Source organism: Myotis davidii, unplaced genomic scaffold (genome assembly GCF_000327345.1).
Source record: "Myotis davidii unplaced genomic scaffold, ASM32734v1 scaffold494, whole genome shotgun sequence".
NCBI classification, from domain to species: Eukaryota; Metazoa; Chordata; class Mammalia; order Chiroptera; family Vespertilionidae; genus Myotis; species Myotis davidii.
The window spans coordinates 578,093-594,606 of record NW_006285480.1 but is presented as its reverse complement, the minus strand read 5'-3'; the positions used below and the strand labels follow the sequence as shown (position 1 = coordinate 594,606).

The 16,514-nt window shown below is 40.0% G+C and overlaps 1 protein-coding gene across 1 annotated transcript in view; it reads right to left on the bottom strand.

The window, feature by feature from the left end:
• Positions 1–11: 11 nt before the first annotated feature.
• Positions 12–16,514, bottom strand: part of LOC102761271 (cyclin-Y-like protein 1) — a 38,470-nt gene continuing 21,967 nt past the window's right edge. The window contains exons 6-10 of the mRNA XM_006756160.2: positions 13,825–13,876; positions 12,165–12,284; positions 8,076–8,242; positions 1,670–1,832; positions 12–516 (exon numbers count right to left, since the gene is read on the bottom strand). Coding sequence (XP_006756223.1) covers positions 406–516; positions 1,670–1,832; positions 8,076–8,242; positions 12,165–12,284; positions 13,825–13,876 — 613 coding nt within the window. The 3' untranslated portion in view covers positions 12–405. The remainder of the gene's footprint in view (positions 517–1,669; positions 1,833–8,075; positions 8,243–12,164; positions 12,285–13,824; positions 13,877–16,514) is intronic.

Here is a 16,514-nt window from a genome sequence, read left to right as displayed (position 1 = left end):
GGAATGGTGACATTTCTCTAGTCCATGCCTTTGCAGATGAGGGTTCATGACGTTATAACCCTTCATTTTTTTTTTATAAGAGGAGAATACCAACTTTGCTTGTTTTTGAGCAGGAAAGGTGATATATCTATCTCCAGGTCTTATTTTTGTAGATGACAAGTTGATGATGTTACAACCTCTCATTTCTTCCTTAAGAGAGGAAATACGAACTTGGTTGGGTTTTGAGCAGGAAAGGTGATATTTTTTTAGTTCTTCACCTTGTAGACAAAGGGCTTATAATATTACACCCCCTCATTTCTCCCTGGTGAGGAATACTAGCTTTGTTGGTTTTTGAGCAGGAGCGCTGACATTTCTCCAGTTATTGTAGATGAGGGGTTCATCATGTCACAGCCCCTCATTTTTAGTTTAAGATAAAATGGCGTTGGCATACTTCATATCAGTAAAATTATCACAGCTGCTAGATTTTTTTATAGCCACCCTGCACAGGTTTTTGTTTTCACAATATCTGGAAATGGCCTAGGAAGAGAAATGAGATAGAGCAGAGGTACATTAACAATGCAAGAGTTGCAGCCTTCACAAAGAAAGCATCACTGATAAGCCACACAGTCCCATTGTTTACATGGATTATAGTTCCTGCCTCTTTGGAAAGCTGTGGTCTACACTGCTAGATCCTTGGGATCTACTTTATGCTAATTCACTAAGGTAAGTCATTTAGGGACTATGATTAGATTTCCAGTGCAAAGGAGAACTTAGAATTTTTTAAAGTTTGGGTTTTCTCAATGATGTCAAAGGCACGACAGGTTCCTAACAACAATATCATCTGCTGCCTGTACACTTGGTTCTTTGAATATAATAAACATACACTTGGGCAAATCAGTGTTTACTCAGCTATTTAAATTCTATCCAATCTTTATTAGTTAGTATATACTTTAAGCAGATTTTAACGAGACAGGCATGTGCTGTACTTTATTGAAAGGTAGGAAAGGTCTAATGATTGAAGCACCATAAGGTACTACTTCACTTGCACATTAACTGAAGTGGAAACACATCTTATTCTAAAGGACCACCACAGTACCACAGAAAGTGTCCATTTTAAAAGTGCCAATTTTCGTTGTGAATAATTTTGTTGCATACAAACCAAAGTCTTAAGTCATATAAATTACTTTGTGCCATGCACTTTACAATTTCCATTAAAAACCCATGTACTTTCTACACCAAGTGTTTGAAACACATATTCTACAATCTAAGTATAGGTCTCTCAGGTTAGCTTTGTCTAACAGACTCATTGGACTGAACTGTGATATATACAGAAAAGACATGGATTTGCAAACTGAGTTAAGAGTGGTAAGTAGATTATATTTGTAGATATGATTTAGTGATACAATTGTAAGACATTATTTATGTATGGTTAGGAAAAAGAACAGTGTAAAAAAACCATCAAAGATTAAATTTGGTTTAAATTATTCTGAATCATGGTCACAGAAGAGACAATTTTTTTTTTATAATGTGGGATTCTCCAATAAACCATAGAAGATACTGGCAATACGATGTGAAAGAGTTAATAAATCTTCATTGTGTTAGTTTAAAAAACTTTTAATTTTCCTAGTCACTACATAATATGACTTATCCACAGATGTTGGTTTTGATGTCTGGCAGAAAACAGCCTTACCTCTAGGTTCTGTGCTCTTTCTTTTCGAAGAGGAGCAAACATAACAGGCAGTCCGTGGTCACTAGCTAAGGACCGAAGGTCAAAATAGTATTTTGCATAGACACTGGCAGAAACATTAAGACGAAATTGGAGTAGATATAAATATTGCCTTTCCAAGTCACTTCTGGGGAAGAAGGAAAACACAAAACCAACATGGGACAATTTTAGTCAACGAGGCTATCTTCAAAATTATCCTTCTAAGCTACTAAGATGGCTATAAGTTTTGCTTTGAAACAAATAAAGGTTACCTGGCTATACTAATACACTACTGTTCAAACAACAAACAAGGTGCAGCTATTTGTGGTCCCTTTTGCCTCTAGCACTTTGAGTTTCGGGCAAGGGTGAGGAGGTCCCCTCTCTCTTGTTCACTCTTGCTGCTGACTCGGGGCTCATTCATCCAAGTCCCATTAGTGCAGCTGTAGATTCATGCTCCTCGCTCACTCACAGGGCCTCACTCTAGCGATCAGAAGAAAGGAATGATGTGTGCTGTCTCTAGGCTCTGAGGAACTTGCAGACATTTTCACTAGGCCAATAACAGTAAGGGGCTTATTAAAGTAGAGAGGTGCCAACCAAAGGAGTGGGCATATCACCATGGCAACAAATGAATCCACTGAGAGCCACCACTATTATCTCTGAGGGGGAAAACTCCAGGCAACAAGGATTCATTGCTAATAAATCTCTATCTATAAAAGGCTAATACGCAAAGTGTCCCTTCGGGAGTTCGACCGGAAGAACAGGAGTTTGATCGCTCACTATGATGTGTGCCGACCACCAGGGGGTGGCGTGGAACATGGCAGGTGACCAGAGGTGGCAGCGGGGTGCTGAGGTAGTGCGGGAAGGAGGAGGTAGGGAGGTGGGGGAAGATGATCGGCCCTGATCACCGGCCAGGCCTAGGGACCCTTCCCGTGCATAATTTTCATGCACCGGGCCTCTGTAAATAAATAAATAAATGTGCCACATTTGATGGGAAAGGGACCTCCCCCACCACCCCGGGGCCTGGGGCTAAAGTCAAAGAGCATATGCGAGCTTCTGCTCACTTAAATCTTACTGGGGTGAGAAACTGGCACTATGACAGAACTGGATGCACTTTTAAAACTTTGGAAGGCAGAAAGGTTAAAGATAGACGTCTTGGCTGGACTAATAGAGCATGGCAGTCAGACTCAGAGCTCCCCCGTGTTGGGAATGGAACCCCGAGACATTCGGCATCCCCTGACCCTTGCCGGAACAGAAGAGGTGAGTCCAATAAAGCAGGAAAGGAAATTTGGGAGCAGTGCTTTGCTATGTGACCATACTGCTGTCACTTGCCAAGTAGTTAAATAAAATTAGTAAATTGTACTACTGCCAGTCATCCTTTGATAGAGTTAATTAATAAAATGGTAGCTACCCGAACAAACATGAGAGGGTTTTTAAACATATTTGGTGTCTTATTTTCAAAGTTTTAGTATTTTATTCATTGGATAGGTCAACAAAAGTTTGATGTTCTCCTGCATGGGGAGGGGTCAGAATATAAGCAGAGATGAGGTTTTCTCACTTGTTAAACTTTAAACCTAGTGAACCTACTTCCAAAATTAATTCCATATTCATATGACCATAAGCCTATAGAAATGTAAATCAGACAATGTTTTGATAATCAGCTAAACAGGACTTAATTTACTACAGGAATAAATGCACTTTACCATCCTTTTTATATTTCCTTCACTAAAATATGTTAATTGTGAAGAAATATAGTACCTTCACAGGATTACCAGTCTATTAATAGAGGCTTAATCATGGAAGAAAGCCTTATGTCTAAAGATTATGCATCATCTGGGTTATTTTGTTTGTTTTGGGTTGATTTTTATGGGCTTTTTTGGTTTTCAATGGCAAGACAGCTGAATGGCGTACCGTTTACAAACACAACAAATTTTCTGAATAGCAGCTGCTCAGTTTAACTTATTCTTTTGAAGGGAAACAATATTCTAAAAAGATACATGGATGTTGGAAAAATTTAAGGAAAAGCTGATAGACACCAATTTTTCAATTTAGATTCAAAAGAGAACATTTCAAATAGTAGTCAGCAGCAGGGGCTTGACACCGATGTATACTAAGCACTGTTATAATACCACCCAATTCCCAAGGATCATAAATAAAAGCCTATTATAAACATAGCTCCTGGTATTTCTCTGTTCATACACACAAAGCATTCTTTACAAGGAGTCTGTGGCTTGATACTGCCACCATTTCCTCTAGGGCTCCCATCTATGCAAACTCATACATTTCTCTGCATGTTCTCTGATGTTATAACTAGAACCAGAGCCCCACCAGTTGAGTTGCAGGTTTTGAGAAAATCTCAGTGGCCATCATGGCAGGGCTAGGGTTCATGAGTACAAGTTATACTGCCTCCAAGGGACCAGTTTGAAGACTGATGACAATGGTGTCAAGGTCACTTTAGCTTCTGCGACTTCCAACAGTGCTTTCATTTGTTTCAAGTTTATTATTTGCTGTCACGTAGTTTGCTAATGGCCACCAGCAAGATAACGGTGACTCTTCAATTTACACTATTATGTGAAGAACTTAGACTTCTCCGCCTGCCTGAGAGGTCGGAGCTTGCTAAATCATCAGACCTACTTTCAAACACGTGCAATGCTCTTTAAAAAGCAGGAGCGAGCACAGGGACCTGAAATCTTTATATGTGGTTAATTTTCTACCATGGTTTCTTTAACAACATGACTTTAGATATAAAGGAGGAAAAGACAAGTAAATGCAAATACATACAGTGTGACTCAGATTTAAGCTATAAGCACCCCCATCAATAGTCTAGAGGCCCTAAGACCATAACAGTGGCCAAACACTTATTCCAAAGGCCAGATGTATGCCCTTTAAAAGTGGGCTGGAAACAACAGAAAAACACTGGGTGGGATGAGTGGCAGCGTAGGTAAACGTTACACTCACCTCTTCCCAGGACCGAACTGGAATTTCAACTAAAATATAGAACATTCAACCTGAATAACCAATTGCAGACTACCTAAACAGATTTCTTATAACCAAGGATTTATGAAGAAGCCGCCGTGACTCTGGAAGGAAGGGCTGGCCCCAGCACCCACATGCAGTGTCTGAGAATCCATAGGGATATCTCAGCTACGAAGATCCCTTCTTAAAAGCGAGGGGTCTCAGCCCCATGCCAAGCTACCCAGCCCAGAGCACCAGAGCTGGGAAGAGGAGCCCACATAATGTCTGGCTGTGAAAATAAGCAGGGATCTGTCTTCCAGGGAGAGACAGGAGATAGGGATCTGCTAGAAATCCAGGTGCCCTCTTAAAGAGCCAGCACCCAATCTTTTCTGTGGCCATTTGCCCTGAGCTTAGACAGAGGGAGGGTGGCTTGGAGTGGACTAGTGAGAAGAGACTGGATTGTGTGGCTTCTCTCTGGCATCTGGGACCCGGGCTTCCCTCCAGCTGCTGGCAGGCACCCGGGACCCGGGCTTCACCTCGGAGCCCTGCTTCGTCCGGAAGGACTTCTGGTCTAATTAGCATATTACACTTTTATTATTCTAGATAATGAACTATTAGTAAAAGAGAAGGATCTCTTACCCATTGAAATAGCAAGGAGGGATTTGGAGAGCATTATGCTAAGCAAAATAAGCCAGTCAGGGAAAGACAAGTACCACTGATTTCACTCATAAGTGGGATCTAATGAACAAAATAAACCAATGAACAAAATTGATCCAAAGACATAGAAGCATGGAAAAGACAGTGGAATCTCAGAGGGAAGGTAGGGGAGGGTCGGTGGGTGGGAAGAGATCAACCAAAGAATGTGTATGTACATAAGCATAAACCATGGACACAGACAATAGGGTAGTGAAGGCTTGGGGTGGGGGGCAGGGGTGGGCTAGAAAGGTCAAAAGGGGGAAAAAGGGGACATATGTAATACTTTCAACAATAAAGATTAAAAATAAAGGGAAACTAAAACACAATCCATATGCAATTGCATAAAAAAAACACCCACAAAAATACCTAGGAATAAATTTAACCAAGGAGATAAAAGACCTGCACTCAGAAAATAATAAGACACTGAAGAAAAAAACTGTAGAAGATACATGTAAATGGAAGCATATACCATGTTCATGAATAGGAAGAATGAGCACCTTTAAAATGTACATACTACCCAAAGCAATCTATAGATGCAATGCAATTCCCATCTAGATAACAATGGTGTATTTTACAGAAATAGAACAATAATCCAAAATTTTATATGGAGCCACAAAAGACCCCGAATAGTCACAGCAATCTCAAGAAAAAAAGAACAAGGATGGAAGTATCACACTATCTGATATCAAACTACACTACAAAGTTATAGTAATCAAAACAGCATGGTACTGGCATAAAAACAGACATGTAGATAAATGGAAGAGAATAGAAAGCCCAGAAATAAATCCACACCTACATGGTCAATTAATATTTGACAAAGCAGAGAAGGTCATATAATGGGGTAAAGACAGTCTATTCAATAAATAGTGTTGGGTAATTTGGACAGATAAATACAAAAAATGAAACTAAACCTTCTTACACCATATACAAGTATAAACTCAAAATTGATTATTAACTTAAATGTAAGATTCAAAACCATAAAACTCCTAGAAGAAAACATTAGGCAGTAAAATGTGGAACATTTCCCTTAGTAATATATTTTTTTTATAGAGCATCTCAAGCAAGTGTAACAAAAGAAAAAATAAACAAATTGGAGTACATCAAACTAAAATGTTTTAGCACAGCAAAGAAGAACATCAACAAAATAAAAAGACAACCCACTGATGGGAAAACATTACTTGACAATAATATAAGGGATTAATATTCAAAATTTATAAAAAACTTACACAACTCATGCCAGGGTAGCAGGCTCGATCCCTGGTAGGGGGTGTGCAGGAAGCAGCCAAACAGTGTTTCACTCTCACATTGATGTGTGTGTGTGTGTGTGTGTGTCTCTCTCTCCCCCTTCCTTCCCCTCTCTCTAAAATAAATAATAATTCAATTAATAAAAATCTTGTAAACATTTTTTACAAATTAAAACTTATACAACTCAACATCTATAAACAAACAATCCAATTAAAAAATGGACAGGGGACCTCAATGTCTCCAAAGCAGACATACAGATGGCCAATAGACATATGAAAAGATGCTTAACATCACTAATCATCCAAGAAATGCAAGTTAAAACCACAATGAGATATCACCTCACACCTGTCAGAATGGCTACCATCAATAAATCAACAAACAGCAAGTGTTGGTGAGGATGTATAGAAAAAGGAACCTTATGCACTTTTGGTGGGAATGTAGATTGGTGTAGCCACTATGGAAAACAGTATGGCATTTCTTTGAGAAATTAAAAATGGAACTGCCTCATGACTCAATAATTCCACTTTTGGGTATACCGAAGAAGCCCAAAACATAATTCAACGAATATATTTACCTCTATGTTCATTGCAGCATTACTTACAATAGCTAAGCTATGGAAACAACCCAAGTGCCAATCAACAGATGAATGGATTAAAAAGTGGTGGAATATTTCTCAGCCATAAAAAAGAATTAAATCTTGCAATTTGTGACAACACAGATGGACCTACAGGGTATTATGCTAAGTGAACTAAGTCAGAAAAGTACAAATACTGTATCATTTCACTTATATGTGGAATCTAAAGAATATAAATGAACATACAACAGAAGCAAACTCATAGATATCGAGAACAGACTGATGGCTTCCAGAAGGGAAGAAGGAGGGGGAGTGGGTGAAAAAGGTGAAGGTACTGAGAAGTACAGGTTGGTTACAAAATAGTCATGGGGATGCAAATTAAACCATAGAAAATGTAGTCAATAACACTGTAATAACTATGTATGGTGCCAAGTTGTACTGAAAATATTGGGGAAAACACTTTGTAATGTATATGATTTTCTAACCACCATGCTGTACACCTGAGACTAATACAAAATAATACTGAATGAAAAGTCTTATTGAAACAAATAAATAATAATAAAGAGGGGAGGGGGGGAAGGACTGGAACTGGTAGCTAGACTGCTTTAAGAAAGCCATGAATATATTTAAAGTACTGTTGTTCTCAGACGTGAGTTTGTATAATGGTTGCCAATAACCACCAGAGAAATACATTTAAAATTATCACAGATTATTATAACAATAATACATGAAGACCTAATAGTTAATGAGGAGGAATATAAATTGTTACAGCAAATGTAGATCAAAAATGTATGTAATTTTATGCCTACTTGAGTTCTCTGCATAATGTAACCTTTAAAAATATTTTTTAATATGTAAACTTTATTGGAGCAAATAAGTTATTGGAAAATGGTAAGAAAGTTCACAAAAACCTTGCTAACTCACATGTCCTTGACTGTAATGCCCTTGAAGATGTGGCAGAAGTCTGCATTCCTTATAGCCTGATCATGCAAATACTTGCAGGAAAGAAGAATAGCTCCCAAAATAATTCTTTTCCAGTTAGTGGGGCAAATGTCGATCTCAGCATAAATTAAAAGTCTTTCTAAGTAAACCTGCAAAAGTAGAACACTGGTCTTTGGTTTTATTTCAGGGTTTAAGTGCTATAGTAAGAACTTAAACTTTCACCTGTTTTTGACATGCCTTTTATTCTTGGGTTCTATGAGACTGCTTGGCCAGCCAGAGCCAGAGACCAAGTTACAGTTGCAGATGAGATACTTCTGTTGCCTATTTTGCCATGTGAATTTCCAGTCCAATTTTTGGTCACAGGAATGAATGGACATCTTAGCAAAGGACTTCCTGAAGAAACGTTACTACCTTTCCGCTTGTAAAGGGCCCAGTGTAGATACTCAAGTGCCTACCACGTGCACTGTTTCATACCTGGCTGGTAGTTATATGGTGATTTTACATAGTACTTGTATATGGAAATCCCTGGTAATACTGACCCCATTTGTATCTTCTTTACATATTAACTAGTCCTTTTGTGGCACAAGCTGAAGATAAACCCTGGTCATCAAGACAGCCCCCGAGTGGCTGCTGTGCGGTACAGCAGGACAGGCAGTCCAAACAGGTGTGCTTGAGGCAGGTCTTTACAACTGTCAAGTAATCCTGGACTTAGTGCCTTTGTAAGAAACACACATGCACACAGGGATAGCCCTTTTATATCCCCTAATCTTCACATCTCCATCATCATTTTATGAACTCCACCTCCATCTTACACAACCTGTTCCATTGGTTTCAGGTGGTAGCAGAGCTGCCAGTCTCTGTCTCCCTGGCTCTCCAGGTAGCTGGTGAAGTTTCATGAATTCCTCACATGTATTACATGTCTATTCTACAAAGAACTGGGTAAAGTTAACAGCTAAAAACAGATTTTAGAGGCAAGCTGGGATTTGTTATTTCAAAGGGTGCTTTACAGAAGAGTATGCATGCCATTTTACAACAAGAAAAATGTCCAATTTTAAAGAGTATATTTACTGTCGGAGGTTATCAGATTGACAGCTCTGATTTGCTATTGCTCTTCAAACTCAACTGTATTTTAAAAAAACAAATGGTTATTGAACATTATGCATTCTTAGTGAAAATTTCCACCAACCCTCCCCCCGCAAAACTCAGTGCTCTCAGATATCCTAAGAATGAACCTCCTTACAAAGTTCAACTGTCTACTTTATGGGATTAATTAGAGGCACTTGGCAATCTCTCAACTTCCCGTAACTTTACCGCAGACGTGGTATGTGCCAATACTCATTCATTTATACCACTTGCCCTCCTGTGACAGTGGAATTGAGATTTCTCTTCTCACTGAAACTCTTCTAGCAGTGAAGTCAATCCCATCCCACTTCTGAAGAACACCTCCCACAATTACCTCTTTTTGAAGAACCCTTGCCAGAGATTCTCCCCAATATGTGTTTACGTGCTTCCCATGCCCCCCAACCCCTAGAAAGCTTCCTCTCCTTTTGCTCACAGTGATTGCCGATGCTGCTTCTCATGTCTCATTCTCTCCTTAACCCACTGCGGTCTGCCTGGCACTGTCACTCTCCCGAAAGCACAATGCTAAGGTCATTAGTGCCTTTGCCCATACAAATCAGAGCTCTTTACCCAGTTCCACTCCCCAAGCATTCCCTAATGTCATAAAGGGCACACCATTGCCTAAGTGCTTGGCCAAAACCTTCAATTGAGTTAACCTGCTCCAATCTGTTAGCAATTCTTGTAATCAGACCACTTTCTATTTGTCACTTCTCACCTGTATCACTGGCTTCTCGGCCCCCACTCGGCCTCCCAGTTACTATCTATTCTCCCCAAAGCAGCCAGGAGAGCCTCTTTAATTAAGAGCACTTCACTACCCTACTAAATACCTGCCAAAGGTTTCCCATCAAACAAATGAAAATGTACCTTATTCCCATGACCTGGAAGCTACAAAGCCCTATGAGATAGGACATTGATCCTCTATGCTCTCATGTCCTACATGCTTTCCCTCATTCCACACACTGACCACACTGGCCATACCTCACTGTTCCTTGAATACACAAAACCTTCCTATCTCCGAATCCGGCACTTGTCCCCTTTGTCTATCACACCAGAGCTCATCTGTCTCAGTTCAGTCATGTCAGGGTTCAAATGTTATCTTTTAAAGAGGCTCTTCCTGATCATTCTATCTAGAGTTTCAAGCCCCTGTCATCACTTTATCACTTCACCCTGCTCTACCTTCTTGGTATTTACTACTACCTGAAATATTCATCTTTTTAACAAAACTCATTTAAAGAAATATGTATGTCTTCCTTATAAGAATATAAGCTCCACAAAAGCAAAAAACTTTATTCAACCTCGTTTCCCCTCTATCCTCAGCACTTAGATCTGTAAGGACTATCAGCACTGAAGGAAGAAGTCCCCAGAAATGGCTTAGAGTGGTGGCAAAACCAGGAGAAAATAATAAAAAAGGCAAGATAGGTGAGGTCAAGAGAGTGTGGTCAAAATGCTGCAAGAAGTTGCTCATTCCATAAATAGCCACTGAATATCTAACTCTTTGCCACTATTCTCTCTTCTATACACTTTTCATTTATAGTCTTCCTCTGCACTGGAACAGCTCATCTTAATTTCCTACTGTAGCTCAGGTTCATGCTAATTCCATATATTCAAACCATTCTAGAGACTGCCCCTCAGCTGTCTCGCAGGTGCATCAAACTTAACTCGCCTACAAGGACTCACCCTCTTCCACCCAGGCGCCCTCCTTCCTGTGTTACCTAGCTCTTCCTATGAGAGCACCACTCCTGCCTCTCCCCAGCATGCGCTCAGCACTCCACATGGCTGGCAGCTCCATGGAAAGGCCTGTGTCTGGTCCCGTGCCCACTGAGGGTCTCTATTCAGAAGCACAGGCTGCCTCTCCAAAATGTGAACTGAGGGAGGAGGCACTGACCTAAGTACTCTTCCCTCCAGACCATGCAGGAGACTTTCCCCTTTAGGACTGCCCGAGGGAGGACTGATACAATCCCATTCCTTCTCACTAGAATGGACCACTCATTCCAACTGATAAAATCTTACCTTAGGAATTCTGTATGAATGATGCAATGGTTCTTATACAGCTGTAGCTGAGCAGGCAACTAGCAAAGCCCTTTTAGATCTTACTGGCACTAGAATCCTGGGTAACGTCACAGGCAGGCACAAGAGGACAGCAAGGACGGATGAACACCCATCATCCAAGGAACAGAGAATTTAGGGCTCTAGTTCTCAACCAGGACACACATTACAACTGCCTGGGGAATCCAGCCTGCAACTCAGCTTAGACCTACACTGAACCTGTCACTGCCTGGGGCCCAGAGGGTCTGCTATGGCCCCCATCCTACGCCACAGCACGCCTTGTATGTGTGCCTGCGTGTGCACTGCATGCGCATGTGTCTCCTGAGGTGTGGAGGAAGAAACCGGGCGCACACACAACCAGCAAAGCCCTTTCAGGTCCTACTGGCACTAGAATCCAGGAAACATCACAGGCAGGCACAAGAGGACAGCAAGGACGGATGAACACCCATCATCCAAGGAACAGAGAATTTAGGGCTCTAGTTCTCAACCAGGACACACATTACAACTGCCTGGGGAATCCAGCCTGCAACTCAGCTTAGACCTACACTGAACCTGTCACTGCCTGGGGCCCAGAGGGTCTGCTATGGCCCCCATCCTACGCCACAGCACGCCTTGTATGTGTGCCTGCGTGTGCACTGCATGCGCATGTGTCTCCTGAGGTGTGGAGGAAGAAACCGGGCATCTCTCCTGCTGCCTTTAAAAGCAACTGTGTTGTGATGAGAAAAGCAAGGACATGTTAAATCATGATTATTAAGCTCAAATGTGTGTATTTTACTTCCTTTGATAATTTTCCCTTAATTAAGTTCTGATGATCATTTCAGGAACCTACTTTTACTAGTATTTGAAAAACAAGATCATACCCTGTGGACACAACAGAAAAAATGCTTTCTGAAAGAACTATCTTACCAAAGTTGTTATTGCCCATTCAGCTGTTAGCTTTGTGGTACTGAAAAAAGGGTGAATAAATCTGTAAATACTCTCGGAATCAGGATTATGATTAAAGTATTCCTCTGGAACTATTTCATGCTGAAAGGAGAAAAAACGCAAAGTAAGTATCCACTGAAGAAAAACACTGAAGTACTTTTGTGATAGCTTGTGCCCACATGCCCCTGATATCATAGTCTGTTTGTGCCCACATGCTACTTAGGATAATTTTGATTGGGCGACATGTCTTGTAGTCTTTTCCTACAATGAGGCCTTAAAAAACAACAGTGAGCCCTAGCCGGTTTGGCTCAGTGGATGAAGCATTGGCCTGCAGACTGAAGGGTCCCAGGTTCGATTCTGGTCAAGGGCACATGCCTGGGTTGCGGGCTCAATTCCCGGGCGGGGGGCGTGCAGAAAGCAGCTGATCAATGATTCTCTCTCATCATTAATGTTTCTATCTCTGTCTCCCTCTCCCTTTCTCTCTGAAATCAATATGTGTATTGATTTCAATACCAATAGTGATTCAATACCAACACTCATTAAAGATAAATACAGGCACACCCTCAGAGAATTGATACGTTCCTTTCCACCTTCCTTCTACAGAATTCTACCTAAACATAAACCATCTTTAGGTTCAAAAGTCTTGTTGATCACCATGTCATATTTCTGCAATCAACTCTGAAAATGTATTTTCAGTTTCCTGTAATCATCAGGCTCTAAGGCCGTGCCGTGCTGTACAGTGGTCACCAGCCATATAGACCAGTGGTTCTCAACCTTCCTAATGCCGCAACCCTTTAATACAGTTCCTCATGTTGTGGAGACCCTTAATTTCATTGTTACAAATTGAACGTAATTAAATCATAGTGATTAATCACAAAAACAATATGTAATTATATATGTGTTTTCCAATGGTCTTTGGCGACTCCGTGAAAGGGTCGTTCGACCCCCAAAGGGGTCGCGACCCACAGGTTGAGAACCGCTGCTATAGAGCATCTGAAGAAGTGAATTTGAAATTCTTTTGTCATTCTAATTAAGCCAAAGTTTAAATAGCTGTTTAATTTTCTTCATAGAGATCTTAAAATATCTGTTAGGTTTATTTACAAATATTCATATTGTTTGATGTTAATGAAAATTATCTTTTAAAAAGATACTTTTTTGGGAGGAGCATGTTGACTTACTTTAGCTTACTAGTTATACAAAGCTACAACACAGTTCTTGATGACATATTTCTTTTTTTATATTTTATTGATTTTTTACAGAGAGGAAGGAAGAGGGATAGAGAGCCAGAAACATCGATGAGAGAGAAACATCGATCAGCTGCCTCCTGCACACTCCCCACTGGGGATGTGCCCGCAACCAAGGTACATGCCCTTGACCGGAATCGAACCTGGGACTCTTGAGTCCGCAGGCCGACACTCTATCCACTGAGCCAAACCAGTCAGGGCGACATATTTCTTATATATTTGTTTTGTAAAATCATTAGATGCAACATGGGGTGTGGAAGAAAACTTAAAAGAAGATAATTTTGACTTCAAGCTGGAGGGAGTAATTTTCTTCTAGTGATTAATTTCAAAGCAAATCAGCATAAAATAAACACAATTGTAAGAGAGAGAAATATAACTTCAATACAACTAGCACTTACTGTGAATGGATGTAACCTTTCATCAAAAATGTCCTCAGATCTATTTGCATCTCTAAAAAATAAGAAAGTGATTTAAGAAACTAATCCAGGAATTGTTAATATCTTAGTAACACATCTCCTGGGAGTAGAGAGAGGGGTGGAGGGAGAAGCTTAACCTTCAACAAAGTCCTTCTACAAGTTCTTCTCTTAGGTTCTGTAAGAATTTTTTCACCTCTTTTTACTCAGCACATCAGTTCTGTGAAATTTTTTCTATAATGACCAGCCAGAGTTGGCTTTATAAGCATTGACCTTCCCTAATAGGCAATGCTAGACAACCAAAACAATTGCCCACTCCTCTAAGCTCACGTCGGAAGACACAGGAACATTTTATAAAGCAGGAGGGGTGGGCAACCGTTCATGTGAATATGAGATTCATTTTTTTCTGTGTTTTTTTCTCTTTTTAGTTTCCTATATTATTATGTATTTCTTCTTGCCACTTTTAAGTAGACTGAGTTAAAAATTTGCCTTTTTATTTTAAAAGTGACCAGACCATTGATTTTAGAGAGGAGGGGAGAGAGAGACAGAGAGGAAGAAAGGAAGAGGAAGAAAGGGAGAGGAAGAAAGGAAGGAGAGGAAGAAAGGGAGAAAAAAGGGAGAGGAGAGGGGTGGGAAGGGAGAGAAGAAGGGGGAGGGGGAGGGGGAGGGAGAGGGAGAAACATTGGTTGGCTGCCTCCTACAAGCATCCAACTGGGGATCTAACCTGCCACCTTTTGATGTATGGCCCTGACCAGTAATCAAACACTCCTGCCACTTTTTGGTATATGGGATGATGCTCCCAACCAACTGAAGCCACACAGGCCAAGGCAACCAGTCTTCTTCTTCTTTTAAGTTTAATTTTCCACACTAACATATTCTGCTCATTTAAACAGTGGTTCTCCAAGTGTGTTTTGCAGGCCTGTGGGGTTCTATTAGACCAGTGGTCGGCAAACTGCGGCTCTTTGGCCCCTTGAGTGTGGCTCTTCCTAAGCCTTAGGAGTACCCTAATTAAGTTAGTAACAATGTACCTACCTATATAGTTTAAGTTTAAAAAATTTGGCTCTCAAAAGAAATTTCAATCGTTGTACTGTTGATATTTGGCTCTGTTGACTAATGAGTTTGCTGACCACTATCTTAGATCATTTCAGGAGACCCATGAGGCCAAACTATTTTTACAGAAATATTAAGGCATTGCCTCCATTTGCACTGACATTTGCAACCATTGTATAAAAGCAAAAGTCATGGTTTGTGAGAACGAATCAAGGCAGGGGTACTACACTGTACTAGTAGTCATTTTATTTTTCACTGCCTCTTGTTGAAACACAAATTCTGCTTTACTTAAGAACATCTTTGATAAAGCAGTAACAATTAGTAATGGCTGATTCTTCTTTTTCTATTCCGAATAAGGGGAAAGTATACATTAAGCACTTCTGCATACTGAAATGTGCTTGTTAGGTAAAAGCACTTGTGACTTAGTTGTGAGCTGAGCGAGCTACTTTTTTTCATTGAATAACATCTTTATTTGATAGTACAACTGTCATTCTCTCAAAACTGAACAGTGAGCCTGTCACTTCAAGGAAAATAACTTGTGTTATTTGTTGCCAATGACACAATTCAAGCTATCAAGCTAAAAATCAATATTAGGGGGAAATTGTACCTATTTTTGTGAGCTTGACAGCTTTTCAATATTTAGGCTTTTCTGGTAAAACTGGTGTTGATATGATGCTGACTAACAAAAGTGAGCTTTAATACTGTATAAAGAAATGTGAACCAATACTTTCCAAATAACCAATGAATAATATTATAAATTATATACAAGTAAAAAGATTCATTCAGTGTAAAAGATATATGAATGAGTATTAATTTAACAGAGACCTACTACAAGTTTATAAATATGATTTAAAATCCCACTGTAACTAATTTAACAAACCAGCACTTGTGGACTTCTAGTACAGTATCAAAGAATATCCATAATTATCTGAAGACTTTAAAAACACACCCTTTTCTAGCTATAGAGCAACATGAGGCTGGGCCTTCACACTGTTTCTTCAAAACGAATTATTGAGATGATTGAAGTAATCACAGAGGATTGAAGACGGGGTGTACATGAGAATCAGCTGTTCTATTAAATCAGACATAAAGAGATTTGCAAAAATATATATAAGTGACAATTTCCACTCAACTTTTTGTTGTGGAAAATAATTATCTTTTATAAAGAGTTACGTTAATGCTATGGCTCCCTAGTGCAGTGATGGCGAACCTATGACACGCGTGTCAGAGGTGACACGCGAACTCATTTTTTTGGTTGATTTTTCTTTGTTAAATGGCATTTAAATATATAAAATAAATATCAAAAATATGTCTTTGTTTTACCATGGTTGCAAATATCAAAAAATTTCTATATGTGACATGGCACCAAAGTTAAGTTAGGGATTTTCAAAATGCTGACACGCCGAGCTCAAAAGGTGTGCCATCACTGCTCTAGTGGGTGAATTTGGGTCCCAGGGAAACATCTGGCCATGGCTGGAGGCATTTTTTGTTTTAGAATATGGCCTGGGAAGAGTGTGCTATTGGCATCTAGTGAGAAGAGGCCAGGGATGCTGCTAAGCATCCTGTAACGCACAAGGCAGCCCCCTACAGCAAAGAATTATCCTGCTTAAAATTTCAACAGTGCT